The 15,828-nt window shown below is 42.7% G+C and overlaps 1 protein-coding gene across 1 annotated transcript in view; it reads left to right on the forward strand.

Annotated features, from left to right (window-relative positions):
* LOC309585140 (ADAMTS-like protein 1) overlaps window positions 1–15,828 on the forward strand; it is a gene marked incomplete at both ends in the record, with an annotated part of 88,293 nt that overhangs the window by 70,553 nt on the left and 1,912 nt on the right. Inside the window, 4 exons of the mRNA XM_082301671.1 lie at window positions 856–1,063; window positions 3,293–3,402; window positions 4,293–4,513; window positions 14,303–14,388. Coding sequence (XP_082157797.1) covers window positions 856–1,063; window positions 3,293–3,402; window positions 4,293–4,513; window positions 14,303–14,388 — 625 coding nt within the window. The remainder of the gene's footprint in view (window positions 1–855; window positions 1,064–3,292; window positions 3,403–4,292; window positions 4,514–14,302; window positions 14,389–15,828) is intronic.

Raw genomic sequence — 15,828 nt, forward strand, 5'->3', positions numbered from 1 at the left:
GCTGACTTGACCATAAAACTGTTCAGAAAACTAGCAATCCCTTGCATTCTTCCTATTCCTACCTAACACTTTCCCAAACCTCACTGTATGAGTGTTTCACCTAATGATCCTTACAGTGACAAAATGTATGTAGACTATTACTTTCTGTTATTGCAGCCTTTTAGCTAGTTAGACTGGATTTTTTTAAATGCCAGTGCACAGGGGTTCAGAGCCTCAGCCTCAGCTGGTGAATGCATGGTCTGGGCTCAAGAGGAAAGAAGAACAGTGTCCTTCCTTCCCTGGGCTAACAATTCCTGAGTTATGTTCAGGCTTTTCTGGATTATCCCAGCTGTCAGGGATACAACAAAGGAGGCCAGCATCAGCAGGACTCAGCAGGCTTTTGAGTATTCTTTCGCAGCAAGTTTGAAGTGGCCTGTGATCTGCTCAGCAATTACACAGAGATAGTTTTCCCTACTAAGGGGTGCTACTGGGCTAGTCCTAGCATGGTGACTGTAGCCTGTGACCAAGGCCTCTGTGGCACCATGGTGTGAGAGCAGACTTGCCCAACCCCCATGCCAGGGCTACAAGTATTTACTAAGCCTCTAAAAACAGCTTTAAGGGCTAGAAAAGTAATTCTGGGCCCAAAGAGCCTTGAGAAAGATAAATTAATGAAAAATGTGCTCTTTTCTCAGCTTTTATCCTCTGAGCCGTTTTCAGTGATGACTGTGGGAGGCTGAGACACTCAGCCTTCCAGGACTGCACGCTAAATGAGCCAAGCCACTGTCTTTGGTCCAACAGATAAGACCTGTTGATGCCAGGGATCGCACAGACAGTGGCACGCGTCTGCTCCCTGACCTATTCTCCTTTCTCTCACAGATGGATGGTGACATCCTGGTCTCCTTGCACGCAGAGCTGTGGTGGAGGCATACAGATGCGGCGAGTGACATGCCAGCGCCTCACAGCAAAAGGCAGCTCTGTCCCAATGTCAAACGAGGCTTGTGCCCAGGTGTCCAAGCGTCCTGTGGACACACAGAACTGCAACAGGCAGCCCTGTGTTGAGTGGGCAGCCTCCTCCTGGGGCCAGGTAAGGAACAAGGCAGCATTCCAAGGACAGCCCCTTAGTGTGAGCTAGAAGAAGGTGACAGAAAATGAGGAGAGTGATTTTTCAACCTAATATCTTTAGTATAGTTTGCAGGCTTTTGAGGAGGCCACTAATTTGCTCAGCTCTTTCTTTCTGTATATGATGCACTGCCTGCTTGGATATCTGTAGCTTCCCACAATCCCTAAAAGTGCTGCTTATGAACAGCACTTTTACTGCAGACCCCTGTGTCCTCCAGTGGAAAGGTCTGCAGTTCCTTGTTACAGTGATAAGTGACACATCTGGGAAGTAGCCTTCTTCAAGTCTTAGTTCCCCTTGCTAGCCAGTGAGAGTGCTTCAGTCTTGGCTGGCTGGAGTCAGGATTGATGATGGTGATAGGTTCAAGGCAGGGGTATTGTACAATAATTCAGTTTTACAAAGTTGCTGATGAGAATACCAAAAAGTGTGAGCTTTCTTGATTTGCTTCATGGTGAAAGGCAGAATGGAGGGCTAAAAGCATTTTCAGACTACTTCATGCTGCTTTGCAGGTCTTTAAATTCTCTCTTAGCAGATTGCGTTGCATCAGGTTTTTTTATAATGTTGGTAGTAAAAAGTGCCTTCAGCTACTAGATCTGTTATTGTTCACTACTTGAAAATGTCTTCATTTAAATCTGGAAAGGTGACCGAGTTATTGTATTACAAGTAAAGCTTCAAATTATCACTTTATATCAAAGAAAAAAAATTTTTATTCCCTATAGAATTCCAGGAAACGACTGGATCATCTTCGCAAAATCCATTATGGTCTGTATTGTTTGCCGTGACATCATGGTCAGCTGAGACAATCAGATAGTTCAGAATTAATTTCTTAGACCTAATCTCTGTGCATTATCATATAGTATTTCTTCTACCTAGCTTACAAAAAAAAACAACATCAAGTTCCACCTGGTTGCATACTGCTCAGTCTCCAAGCCAGAAGACTGTTACACAGTTAGTAACGTTTCACTGGCTCGGTGGATCAATGACCTGCGTGGTAGTATCACGGGGTATCAGGTCTGCATTGCACAGGTGTAGTGATCAACTTTCCCAGTTCACAAAGAAAGAAAGAAAATAAACAGCACTACCCCCATCTCTAGAATTAGTTCCTTTCCTTCATTTAATGTTCCTGGCATTTTGAGCTCAGCTGTGTAATCCCATGGTGTTTTTAAACTAGTGACTCGGGCTTGCTGGTGATGAGGACTGCTAGCCCCTGCAGATATCGCAGAAATGCTCCACATACTCCAGTGAATGACATTTCCAACAAGACAGTTGACTGGAAGCAGCTGAAAGCCTGGCAGTCGCTGCTTCTCTCTCCCAGTTGTCAGGGAGGGAAGAAACAGAAGGAGGAAGGGAGTATTATTTGAGGAGTGTGTGGTAGTGTGAAACAGGGCTCCTACTGATGAGGGAGTGGAAGTGGCAGAGGGATCGGTCAGCAGCCATCCCCTGGCAAAAATTCCTTCTTCACACTAATGACCCCTTATTCAACCCTCAGTTTGTTCTTGAATATAATTTCCAGATACTTAGAAAAACAATTTCCTAATAGCTGATACAATTTTAAAAGAGCACAAATACATGCTTCATACCTATAGCAAGTTACATTTTAATCAAAGGAGAGGATTGGGAGAGTTAAACTGAAATGTGATTGTTAAGCTTGAATATGTTAGAATAGCCTCAATTTTGGAGCAAGCTTGCATATCTGTTGTGCTTGTCATGCTTGCTGATTTTGTTTATTGTCCTTCAATGCTTTTAAAGTATTTTAAATTATATTAAATGGAGTGAAATACGTTCTTGGTTCAATGCATTCTTAGTTATTTGGCCATAAGTTGTGATAGTACAAGCTGCAAAATGCGCAGTAAAAGTGATGTATTGAGATTTCCTGTATGGATCACAGGCTCTTGGCTAATGGCATGAGAGCATTTAATTTCCCCTAACAGATGTATTTAAGGCTAAATTATTGAAGAGAAGAGGTAATGAATCTACAGAGCAGATACAGAAATGTAGTTTAAATGCTGCTGAAAGAAGATTGAGGTAGAGAAGATGACTGCACAGTCAGCCTTCAAAGCCTGCAGAGGTGCAGAAAGTGGTTGAAATCTCAACAGTCTCTGAATGGCAGTATGTGCTTTGTTTCACTAGCAGTTTTATAAGAATGGAACATGCCCTGTCTTTTACCTCCCCTAAGTGAATCTTCTGTGTTCACAGTGTAATGGGCCTTGCATTGGATCACGACTGGCTGTACAGCACCGACACATATTTTGCCAGACCAAAGATGGGACTTCTGTGTCATCTGATCAATGCAGTTCCTTACCAAGGTAGGACAGAAATGTCTTATGTCTAAACCCACAACCCTTTCCAGAGATATTGAATGGATTAGTGACTTAACTGAAAACTTAGGAGTTTCCCTTATGTAACAAAGAGGTCATACTGCAACCTGTACAGTTATGTGTAACAAATCTTACCAGGCTTAACCCCAGACTTCCCTATTTGTTCCTAGGAGCTTCAGGCCAGTTGGCCAACAACTGGAAAATCTTCTATGTATGCCAAATCCTGACTGCAAGGTTGTGTTATATCTTCTTAAGGTGCCAGTCTTCTCACTTATTTAAACACAAACTCTAAAAGAAAAAAAAGGATCTCCACAGGTTTTGTTTTCCTGCAGATAAATTCCACTGTCAACATTGTAAAGACATTTACTTTACATGAGACAGGGTATGTAAATCATGACCGATCATGACTGAAAATTAATGTAATTGGCTTGTTGGCACCTACTCATGCTTTTTCACTCTCTGTGTGACAAATATGAACCAAGTGTGCCTCTACATCTTCTGTGAGAGTGTCTTGAAAGGAAAAGGAGGATTTCAGAGAATTGGTTCTGTTCTCACTGGCTGTAAAGCCATTAAAAAGTTACAAAGTCCTGCTGGACCACATTGGTCTCCAGTCATTTCACCTTTCAGCAGATCTCTGGTTTGGCCCTTCATGCAGAGGGCATTTCAGCCAAATCCTCAAATGGTTCAAATGATCATTTAGCCTGGTGTTGGTACACCAGTGTACACCCCCTGAGGGTCTGGTCCTTGAGAGCAGTTCAAAACTGCTGGCCTCACTTGGCAGCCTTTGAAGATCTCACCCATACAGTGCTCTGAGTGAATTACCTTTGGGATATGTAATGTTTGCTGTCCTTTCCTCCTTCTCTCCCTCCTGCCCACAGGCCACTGGGCACCCAGAACTGCTGGACTGATGTCTGTGGTGTGCACTGGCGGGTCAGCCTATGGACCGTCTGCACGGCTACATGTGGAAACTACGGCTTCCAGTCCCGGCGTGTGGACTGCGTGCACATCCGCACCAACAAGCCCGTGATGGAGCACCACTGCTCCTGGAGACCACGACCAGCAAACTGGCAGCGCTGCAACATCACACCCTGTGAAAATGGTACTTTGCTGGGAGGGGGAGAGGCAGAGAGGTGCAGGAGTAGGAAAGAAGGCAGAGTTGTCTCTCAGAAATGCAGCACTGGACCTTGCAGCTGGGCATCCTGAGAAAACCTCCAGCCCAGACATCTGCAAAATCCAGTGTCTAAAGCTCAGCATCCCAGAGAGGAATGCTGCCTGTTGTGGGGTTTTTTGGCAAAGGTGTTAGTGCTCGGATTGTGTCCCCTTTCTAACAGCATGAGAAATAATTCATGCAGTCTTCTGGAACAAGTCCAGAGTAGACCACCAAGTTGATCAGAGGGAAGGAGCACCTGTCATGTGAGGAAAGGCCAAGGGAAATGGGATTGTACAGCCCAGCTTTGGGGTCACCTACTTGTGGCCTTCTAGTACCCGAAGGGAACTTACAAGAGAGATGGAGCAAGACTATTTACAAGTCCATGTAGTGGCAGAACAAGGGGGAATGGGTTCAAATTGAAACAGAGTAGTTTTAGATTAGATATTAGGAGTAAATTCTTTACTGTGAGGGTGGTGAAACACTGGCACAGGTTTCCTAGAGAAGCTGTGGATGCCCCATCCCTGGAGGTTTCCAGTACCAGGTTGGATAGGACTGTGAGCAACCTGGTCCAGTGAAAGGCATCCCTGTCCACAGCAGGGGGGTTGGAACTAGATCTTCAAGGTCCCCTTCCAACCCAAACCATTCTATGATTCTATTATTAACTTTCAGCTAATGGTACAGACAGAGAGAAAAACACAAATCAAAACCAGACTTATGATGGTAGTCCAAATCCAGTTGGTAGGTGGATGATGGGAAATCCCGCAGGAAAGACTGCTTTCTTTCAGATTACAAGCAACAAATTGGGCCTTCCAGGGGACTAGAAAAGTTACTAATTAAAAAAAAAAACAAATTGAATTAACAAAAGAGAACAGATGATGTGCCTATTTGGAAATTATGCTCTCATCCTATATCTTGCAAGCCAGTTGCTTTGCATTCATTGCAGATGCAGCAGCAGAGTCCACGTGTGCTTGCCTGTATTCACACCAGCTCTGATGCTCCCTCTCAGCAGAGACAAAGTGGACTACATAGGTCCAAATTCATAAGTTTGGGGGGCCCTAATGGAAGCTGAAGTGATGAGGGAGATTACAGGTATCAAGCAGGACCTGTGCTGTAAGACCTCCCAACACAAAGGTTCTCCTCTTGGCCACCCAAGGCCAAGGTGTTCTCAGGTAAGAAATCCTTTGTTCATAGTTTCATCACCATTTCTTATTCTTGTTTCCCCTTTGGCAGTGGAGTGCAGAGACACCACAAGGTACTGTGAGAAAGTGAAGCAGCTCAAACTCTGCCAGCTCACCCAATTTAAGTCACGTTGCTGTGGGACTTGTGGAAAATCTTGAAGACAGACGAAATGAAAATGGAGGAACAAGGGGATCACAGCCTTTTCTTCACTGAGGCAAAGGCTTTTGCAGAAAATACAGATGGAATGGAATGATCTTTCTCATTTTATTTATTTATTTCCCTTTTCTTTATAAAAAAAGAACACCTTTTACCAAATAATTGTTGTAAAGGGACTTGACAAGTTTTCCCTTCTATCAATCTGGGAGACAGAATGCAGAAAAACATGGTCACGAGGGTAGACCACAAAGAGTCAGAGAGACCCATGACACCAGAAATGGGTATGAGAGGAGTGAGGCTTCCCCTTAATCTGTGTACATGCCTGGGGGATACACCAAGAAATGGGTGAGGAAGAGGACCAGAGTAAAAACCTAGCATCATATTACAGAATCACAGAATCATCAAGGTCAAAAGAGATCTTCAGGGTTATTTAGTCCAACCATTAATAGCACTAAAGGATATCCACCCCTAAAGGATATCTCTGGGTGCCACATCCAGACTCTTCTTGAACACCGTCTTCCAGAGATGGTGACTCCACCACCTCCCTGGGCAACCTAATCCAATGCCTAGCCACTTTTTTAGTGAAGTTTTTTCTTCTAGTATCTAATCCGAGCCTCCCCTGGCACAGCTTGAGGCCATTTTTCTCATCCTTTTGTTTGAAACATGGCAGAAGAGACTCACCCTCACCTCACAACAACCTCCTTTCAGGCAGTTGTAGAGAGCAATGATGTCACCCGAGTCTCCTCTCAGCTAAACAACCCCAGCTGCCCCAGTTGTTCCTTACAGGATGTGTCTTCTAGACTTTTCACCACTTTTGTAGCCCTTCTCTGGACACGCTCCAGCACCTCAATGTCATTCCTGTAGTGAGGGGCCCAAAATTGAGCACAGGATTTGCGGTGTGGCCTCACCAGAGCCAACTACAGGTGGAGAATCACCCTCTTCCTGCTGACCACACTATTGCTGAGACAGGCCAAGATGCCACTGGCCACCTGGGCACAGCTGGCTCATGTTCAGCCAGGTATTGATCAGCACCCTCAGGTCTCTTTCTGCTGAGCAGCTCTCATCTCTCTTAGACTACCTTGAGAACACAAGCACAGGATTTTGCTTTACAAACTTATTTGTTATGTCCCATACTGGAAGCCTTTTTAGTTTCTAAACCCCTCTCTCCTTCCCACACCAGGCAAGGAACATCCTTGTGATCTTTGAGGATCTGGCACCTGGCAGAGTTGAACAATGGTCCATAGCATAAGTGGATCTAAAATACACCTGAAAATGTTTCCAGTTTGAGCTTGTGAGGGAGGATTGAGGATTGAAGGGTTGCCCTCAGCACAGAGGTGAGGTGGTGACATTAGTTATTATCCAGCAAAAGCAGAACAAGTGTGATCTGCTTGACACACTTTAGTACGAACCTGCAAACACTGTTCCCTAGAGACCATAGGCAGAAAAGATAGAAATTGTATGTGGTACATGGGAGACACTTTGCATACTGCATCCTACTAGCATTTATTTAGAAAAAAGAGGTATTACTTCCCAAAGTTCTGGTACTTTCAGACCTGGGGTTTGGAAAAGAACTTGAGGAAGTGGGTTTTTCTATTTTGCTAGCATGAAATTCCTCTTTCCTGACAGCCAAGCTTTTTGGACAAGTAGTAGAAAAGAGCTTTATTCTGATTTTTCATGATTGTTACTACTCAGTAGGAAAAGAATGGCTTTAGCATCAGTCCCATAGGACTAATGCAAGTAATTTGTAACAAACTTGTTCCTCTCCACAACAAAATAGGTGTTCTAGAGCAGCAGATCTTTAAGTCCATGTATAACCCCCCGAAGGTACAGTCTAAAAAACGAAACTCAAACATCACACCCACAGCATGATTTTGCATGCAGGCTGTGAGTCTTGCCTCCTGGCCAGCTGCAGTAGATACTCAGCCAGTGAAGTGCTGCATGATTTTGGTTCCTGGGCATTCTCTGCTCTGCTCAGAAAAAAATTAAAATTAGAGGAAATCTGCAAAGAAGAGAGTTTGAGAATTGTGGAGCTTCAAAGGAGAACTACCTGATCTCAGGTTTTGGTTCAAGACCTTTTCTAAATGAAGGGCTTGGTTGTGCCTCTCCTGTAACCCCTGTTGGGGCTAGTGCCTCGTGGTATATTAATGAAATGCTGTTCAAGTTCTGCTATGCTACAGCTTTCATGACGTGGATTTTTCAGTAAAAATGGAGGTCCACTACTGAGGTTCATGACATTAAACTGATTCAAATTGGCTTACTTCAAAACACATCTGGCAGTGAATGCTCTTGGTAGAAATGGGTCAAGAAATAAGCGTCAGTGTAACTTTTTATTTAAAAAAAAGAATAATGACTTTCTGTGTATGTAAATGTATATCTTTTCTGTATATTTATTAGGATTTCTTGTATAAAAAGTGCAATATTAATAATTGTACATTATTTTGTCCAGATAAAACTATTTTGGGTTTTTTTCAATCTCCCCATAATTCTGTTCCTCTAAAATCAACAGTAATAGCATACTTCTTTTAATTTTAATAGCACTTGCATTTAATTGGGGATCTGCTTCACTGTGCACAGAGTGCTTTATAGACTATGACATGAGGGAGGGAGAACATTTTTAACTTGTGAAATGATAGTTATGCATGGAATGAAGGACAATTCCTTAATAACATAATAACAATGATGACGATGACGATGTGATGAATATTTTTGATACATTAGTTAACAAAATGCAGCATGGGGAAGTATTTTCTTTTGTGTGAAAGCAAAATATGTTCAAGCTATCACATGTTTCATTGTGTCTGTGTAACTGTGCACAGGATGTACACAAAGGATCTGATCTGGAGGGGCCACTGTGTTGTCTCTGCACAGTGTGGATTTAATTTCACATGTCTGTCTTCTGAATTGTGACTTGGCAGCATCTCAGTAAGATAAGGGTTACTGGTTATTTTATGAAAGGGTGCTTTCCTTCTCTAAAGAGAAAACAAAACAGCAAACTTGTATATATATAACTTTTTGTACAAGTAATGCAGGTTGCCTATTTACCTACTACTGTCTGACGTGGTTTTTTTAATCTTAAAAACAAGAGTCAAAGTAGCAAAGCTGTTGGAGTTCTCTGTCCTTATTCTGTATTATGATAGCAGCACACACCTGTTACACAAAGTACACATGATGTACCTCAGGGGAAGAGGATGTCTTAATTCCTTTCTAAAAGTCTCCAGCCACTAAGATTCTGCACCCTGTCTTGGAGATATGTTTTAATTCTTCATTTGCCTTGCTTTATTCTTTTTTTCTAATGTCTTGCCCCTATTGCTCTTGCAGAAGTATAAAGCCATCACTGCTGGTCCAAGGACCATGGAAATCAATAAAAGTATGCTTCTTTTTTTTCTAAGAGGCAATGCTTCAAGACATAACTTTCCTCAGCAATCTATGGCTTGAAGAAACATCTGTTAATTCAGTCTTTCCTTACAGGTTGCTGCTGCCTTCAGTAATGGAGCTGCCAGCTACCTGAAGCAGCAGGTGTTTTTGCAGAAGGAATTGTGGTAATGATCTGAATTTTGAGAGTAAAGAAGAAAAAAATTTATAAAGCAAAAGCATTTTTTCTTAACAAAGAAAAAAATCAAGTTTTGAAAACTAAGCTGGTTGTTGTTGCTGCCCTTCTCAAACAAACAGTATGTCCCTGCTAAAAGGGAACAGCAATTTTTCTCTGATTTATTGACAGTTTCCCTTGTATGATATTCCTGCAGATGTTTTTTAGACAACTCACACAGACAAGCAAGTCAAAGACCAGACCTAAGACTTCCAAGCAACAGTACAGAAGGCAATGGGAATTTCATCATTCATTTTCAGTAAAACAAGTGTAGAAGCTGTTGTGTATGTAAAATGAACAACAGGTTTGCTTAGGTTCACAAGAGAATAATTATTCTCTCTTAGGCCTATGGCTTGAGTTGCTACTCAAGTCAAAAAGCCTTCTAAACCTTCAAAGCAAGCTTCCAGTTTGGTTCTCCTGACTAATTTTCCTCACAAAGGAAAAACTGTTCTGGAAGAAGCATAAGAATACAGTGCTGAAATGTTCCCCACAGAAGATCTACTCCCAGCCCCTCTTTGGTGACAAGGTAAGCACAAGTGAACTACTCCAGGCATCTGTGTCCAGATGCATGATCTCAAAGAAACAGAAGCCATAGCCAGAGTTTTCCAAAGTAACCTTTAGCTAGAAATCTTTTTCCTGCTCTCTAGCTGCAGTTATATGGACTGCAATTGGAGCTTTTTTTAGTTTTTAAGTTAGGATTCTTCTTGCAAACTACCTTATCAAACAAAAGGCCTTACTATCTGTTTGGTGCTCAAACATTGATCATAAATAAATTTGGTTATTCTAGATCAGCATCACCTGCTACCTCTATTTGTAGAAGGTGAACCCAAAAGCTTACTCTTTTCCAACTTTTCAGGACCATAAAATTCCTCGAAAGTTTTTAATGGCAGCTTTCAGTGAGTGTCTGATTATTTCAGCTAGTAGTTGAGTAAATAATCTTCATTCATTCAGTTACCTAACTTTTGACAGAGATGCTTTCAACGTCAAGTCTTTTTAATGTCAGATTTTCTCCAACCCAGCAGTGTATGCAGATGCTAATGCTACCTATGGCTGTATGTATTAGCTACAGACCACAGCTTGGGGATCATCGATTTAACCCTTCCCTTCATCCTCTTCTTTAAAGGTATATATATGTATTTATCAATAGTGTTATGTATTAACTGTCCAGTTTTGTGGAAAGTAAACCAAAAAACCTGTTAAATACTTGAGCCAGCACAAAATTGAAGGAGGGGAAAATGAGATCTCCTTCCTCTACTGATCTTACACATTTCTCACACCAAAAGCATATCAGTTGATCGTTATTTCACCTACATTAGTTTTTATCATCTCCAGCCTACATGTGCTCTCCAGTCAGTCAGAATCAAATCTAAACTCTGGCCATATATATAGTCATTTTAATATTTTTTAATATAAATTTTTCACTAAGGCATTTCAGTAATTGCAACCCAAATTATCCTGATTTATAAAGGGAAAAGACCAGCACATCCTTTTCCAATTGAAATACGTATTTCTATTCTCACCTGCTTTTTCACTGAAGTACAATACTTTTTCCCATTCTCAATTTCATGTGTGAAGATATGAGCCCATCAATATGTTTTATTCTCCATCTGTCCCTTAGAAAAGTAAATACAGTGCTCGGTCTCATCTTTGCTTCCATTGTCACTGATGAAGACTGAGACTAGAAAGTGCATGAAAGCACAGACTCCAGCCCTTCATTTTTGCCAGAATGGTTACAAAGCCTTGAACATCCTCTACTGACCCATTCAAATGCACATTGTGGTGTTTGAGGCAGCAAAGATGAAAGTATGCAAGTGCCTTCACGTACCATGGCAGGATCTATCTAGTAGAGGTTTTTTTGGTTTAAAAAAACCCCAACAAACTGACAAAACAGCACAAAGTACCTCATGAAATGTATATAAAACAGATTCAATGGCGTTTCCTCAATGATTTGAATTTGCACACCAGTTCATGTACATATAGGGAAGGCTTCTTGCAGGGAGATACAAGGTTATCACAGAAAACTAAATTGCTTCTGAACAGTAAAAAAACAATTAAAAAAAAATAAGATCAAATAAAATTAATCTGTAAATACTATTGCTAGAGGGCAAAGCACATACCCTGTCACTGACATGGAAAGTAGCTGACAGCATAAAAGTAGTAAATGAGAGTGTGAAAGTTCAAGTATATGCTGCCAATATCACCATCTGTAACCCCAATCTGATGTGATTCATTCCCACAAAGATCTTGCCCGTGCTTTTTGTTTTGTTTTCAATGGAGGGATTTCACTGGACATGCTTGGCCCTTCATGCATGCCAGCTTTACGCTGGTGCCCACCTTGGGCACTGTGACTTGTGAGTGCTCATTCTTGCACATGCTTCAAGCACACAGGAACAGGGGACTGCATGGGAGTGCCTTCAGTGCCCCTCTCTGAGCCTGTACCAGTGTGTTGCCTGTGCAAGTTACACTGCCTCAGGCTGCTCTGAATCCCACATGCCGATTGTACATAAAGTGTGGCAGCTGGGAAGGACTGATCCAGCACAGCATCACACTGAATTCCCCTTGACACCTCACTGTCCCAGTGATAAAAGCCCAGAGCAACTCCTCCCCACCTCTCTTGCCTATGTAACTCTACAGATCTCTGCAGGTCTTTGACCTTGAGCTGGTTTAATCACTAAATTTAAATACTAAGCTTTTAATGATTTCTTTCCAAGAAGAGGCTCCAGCCTACCATGTTCCTTCCACATTCCCTTCAAAACAACTCCTCTCTCAGCAAGAGCAGCAGCTCTTGAGCAAGACGAACACCGTGTTTCTAAAGGCCAGATTGCTCTGCACAGGTTGTGGGTGAAGCCACTACAGCATCATCCTTAAGCTCACACAACAAAAGGCATCCCTGGTACCACAAAATGCTCATCCCTCACCAGAGGCATCATTCTTGTCTCACAGAATGCCTCCACACTTAGCCAGACACAAAAATACCCGGGGTATCAGCCAGCAGACCAGGCTAATTTTGGCTACATCCCTGAGACTTTAGGAGGGCTGCAGCGCAGCAGACAGGACTGCATCAGCTGAGGCCTCTGCTGAACAGAGCCTGAGCAGGAGACTCCTCTCTGCAAGCAGAGCAAGGTTGGGCTGCACTTCTCTAGTCTTCCTGCTAACACACTGTTTACCTCTCAGGAGAGGAAAAAAAGGGAAAAACAAGAATGTTTTCTAGGCCTTTAAAGCTTCTGCAAAGAAAGTTTTTATATTTGTGTAGCTGTAAATAAAAGAATGCTGGTTTATGCAGCCAAAAGGGAAAGGGACACCAGAGGATTGCACTCTGGTTGCATATAAATACTCTTTTTTGGCAGGATGTGAACAATTCCATAGTAAGCATGTAGTTATCCATACATGCTTAGGATTACATGGGCATGAGAAACCATTCACTACTACTACTACTACTACTACTACTACTACTACTACTACTACTACTGCTACTGGTACACTCTTTAGTATTACAAAGTAGTCTTCTGCTTCAAGATCTTGCATGGCTTGTATACGAACTCCCTAGGGGCAGTGGGAAAGCACAATAATGAACCAGAAGGATCACACCAGGCAGGCCATGAACAGCTTGCCCTCCAAGTGAGGAGCCAGGATGGGTTTCTCTTCTCTTAGGGAAGTGCTTAATGGTTGGACTGAGGAATAGTTTATTTTGGGCTATATGCAGACTTACACCCCACCCCGCCCCCCCCTTTTTTACATGCTGGTTGGGTTGGGTTTTTTAAGCATAAATTATTGGTTTGAATAAAAGGCCAATAATGTTGGTGAATGCTTGTTAAAGCACTTCACCTTCCAAAACACTCATGGAGTCAGTTTTCAAGTAATAGCATACAACCTAGTGATTTTATTACCAAAAAAAGAAAAATTTCACTGTTAACCCACAACATACAAACAACAGAAAATCAAATCCAGCTGTGCAGGGAGGATCTCACAGGCTTTTTTTTTTTTTTTTTTTTTTAAGCAGCGAGCAAAGCAGAGCTTTGCCTGCTAGCCCAGCGAAGTAGTATGCTTGAGCCTGTGTGATGGTGTTTGGCAGTGCCACGTGAGCCCTCTCACCAGTCTGGGGACAGTTCACACCAGCAAGCACAGATCTAGTGTGCTTGTGGAAACAGGGAACACAGAGATGAACATAGCACTGCCTTTATTAGAGCTACTCTATTCCTTCTCTTGTGAATGCAGCCAAAAACCTCTGTGGGACAGACTGCAGATAAAGTGAAAGTCAGATTGCCACAAAACAGTATTTCCCCAAAACACAAGCAGAGGGGCACAGGTCATCAAACCACTGCTTCCAAAGTGGGAAGAAGTCAGAGAGACACTTCTACAGAAGGGAGAAGAGTGGTTTATAGAGGGGTGAGACAAAAGTAAACTCTGTTCAGAAAATTCATTATGGAAGTTTCCCATCCCAGTGAACTCAGTTCTCTGCCCAAACGCCTCTTTCCAACTGAAATAATACAGATCCCTCAGGGAGATCCTATCTGTGCCTCAGGAAAGACCTTTTTCTGTCTTCCAAAGAAGAAGTTTGCTTTTTCACACATTAAATTCAGCTGCTTTCTGTCTCCTGAATACCATGCCCAGGATCTATATTGCTTCCCTCCGTGATATGAACACACTCAGTTTTGCTGAAACATACCACTTATCTTTCAACACTTCCTTCATAGTCCTCAAACACTTGAGGTGCTGACAATTTCCTCTCCTTAGTAATCTATAGTGTTGGGTGAAGCCGTTTTTAGAATTTGTGATGGCAAAGTTCTCCCTAATTTGCTGCTGGTTCATATTTCTAGGCCATAAGCATATAATTTACCGATTTTTTGACCTCTCCCCTATTGCCAACTGCAAACCTTCTCCAGATGAAATGCCTCCTGCAGATGTAAGGCAGTGGGGTTGGCAGTCCTTGCAGATACAGGTGGTTGAAAGGCTGATATAATACAAGTCAAAACTGAACTGATTAGTTATCTCCCCCATTACAGGTAACTTTCTTCTGGGGTTGATTGGTTTTGTTTCCCACTGAGAAGAGACAAATTAAGCAATTTTGCTCATCCTTTTTCCAGTGAGGAACTGCAGTACTGCCTTACTCCTGCTAATAAAACATTCATAACCTTCTATTAAGCTGCTACCCTTCTAAAATTTAGTTTGCATATGTCTCCTTAATTCAGCTTTTGTGCTTAAGACTTGCTAAACAGATTGTGCTTTTCCTGGAGATCGGTAGTGCTGGTGAGTACACCTCTCATGTGTTTTCAGGGATACAGGTAGATGCTATCCCTCCAAACAGCCTCTGCAGTGTACATGCATCAGACTGTTCTGTGCACAAGTGACATTTGTCATTGGCAATGGTCACAGTGGTCAGTACCAGTGTAGTTACAGGCTTTGACAGTGACTTCTTCATCCATTATTGCTTAGCAAAATCCTCCTTGTTCTTTTTTGCATGCTTCACAGTACAACTACCCTGGATGCCTTTCTCAACTCTGCAAAGGATAAAGTCTCTTTGTTTCATCCTTTCATTTTGGTTTTTGAAACACTTTTTGATAGTAGCCTTTGTACTTCAGCCAACTTTTAGGTATTGATGCCATTATCCATTCTTAAGAAGTTGGATGTTGATTACAGCTATTTCCTCCTTTCCACCCATTTGTTCACTGAGTGAGAGGTGTTGTCTTGTGCTGCATCATGAATGCAAGGTCACAGAATCACAGAATCACAGAATGGGTCAGGTTGGAAGGGACCACGGGGGGTCATCTGGTCCAACCTCCCTGCTCAAGCAGGTTCATCCCAGAGCACATGGCACAGGATTGTGTCCAGATAGTTCTTGAAGTTCTCCCAGTGAGGGAGGCTCTACAACCTCTCTGTTCCAGTGCTTGGTCAGCTGCACAGTAAAGAATTTCCTCCTCATGTTCAGGTGGAACTTCCTGTGCATCAGTTTGTGCCCATGGCCTTTCATGCTATTGCTCAGCACCACCGAGCAGAGCCTGGATCCATCCACTTCACCCTCCCTTCAGACAACCACAGACACTCATGAGGTCCCCTCTCAGCCATCTCTGCTCAAAGCTGAACAGGCCCAGCTCCCACGGCCTTTTCTCCTAAGAGAGATGCTCCAGCCCCTTCATCATCTTTGTCACTCTCTGCTGGGCCTGCTCCAGCATCTCCATGTCTCTCTGGTCCTGAGGAGCCCAGAACTGGACACAGCACTGCAGATGTGCCTCACCAGGGCTGAGTACAGGGGCAGCATCACCTCCCTTGTCCTGCTGTCAATGCTCTTCCTAATGCACCCCAGGACACCACTGGCCTTCTTGGCAAACAGGGTCAAGATCTCAGT

This window comes from Coloeus monedula (assembly GCF_965178545.1).
Source record: "Coloeus monedula genome assembly, chromosome: Z".
In the NCBI taxonomy this organism is placed as follows: Eukaryota; Metazoa; Chordata; class Aves; order Passeriformes; family Corvidae; genus Coloeus; species Coloeus monedula.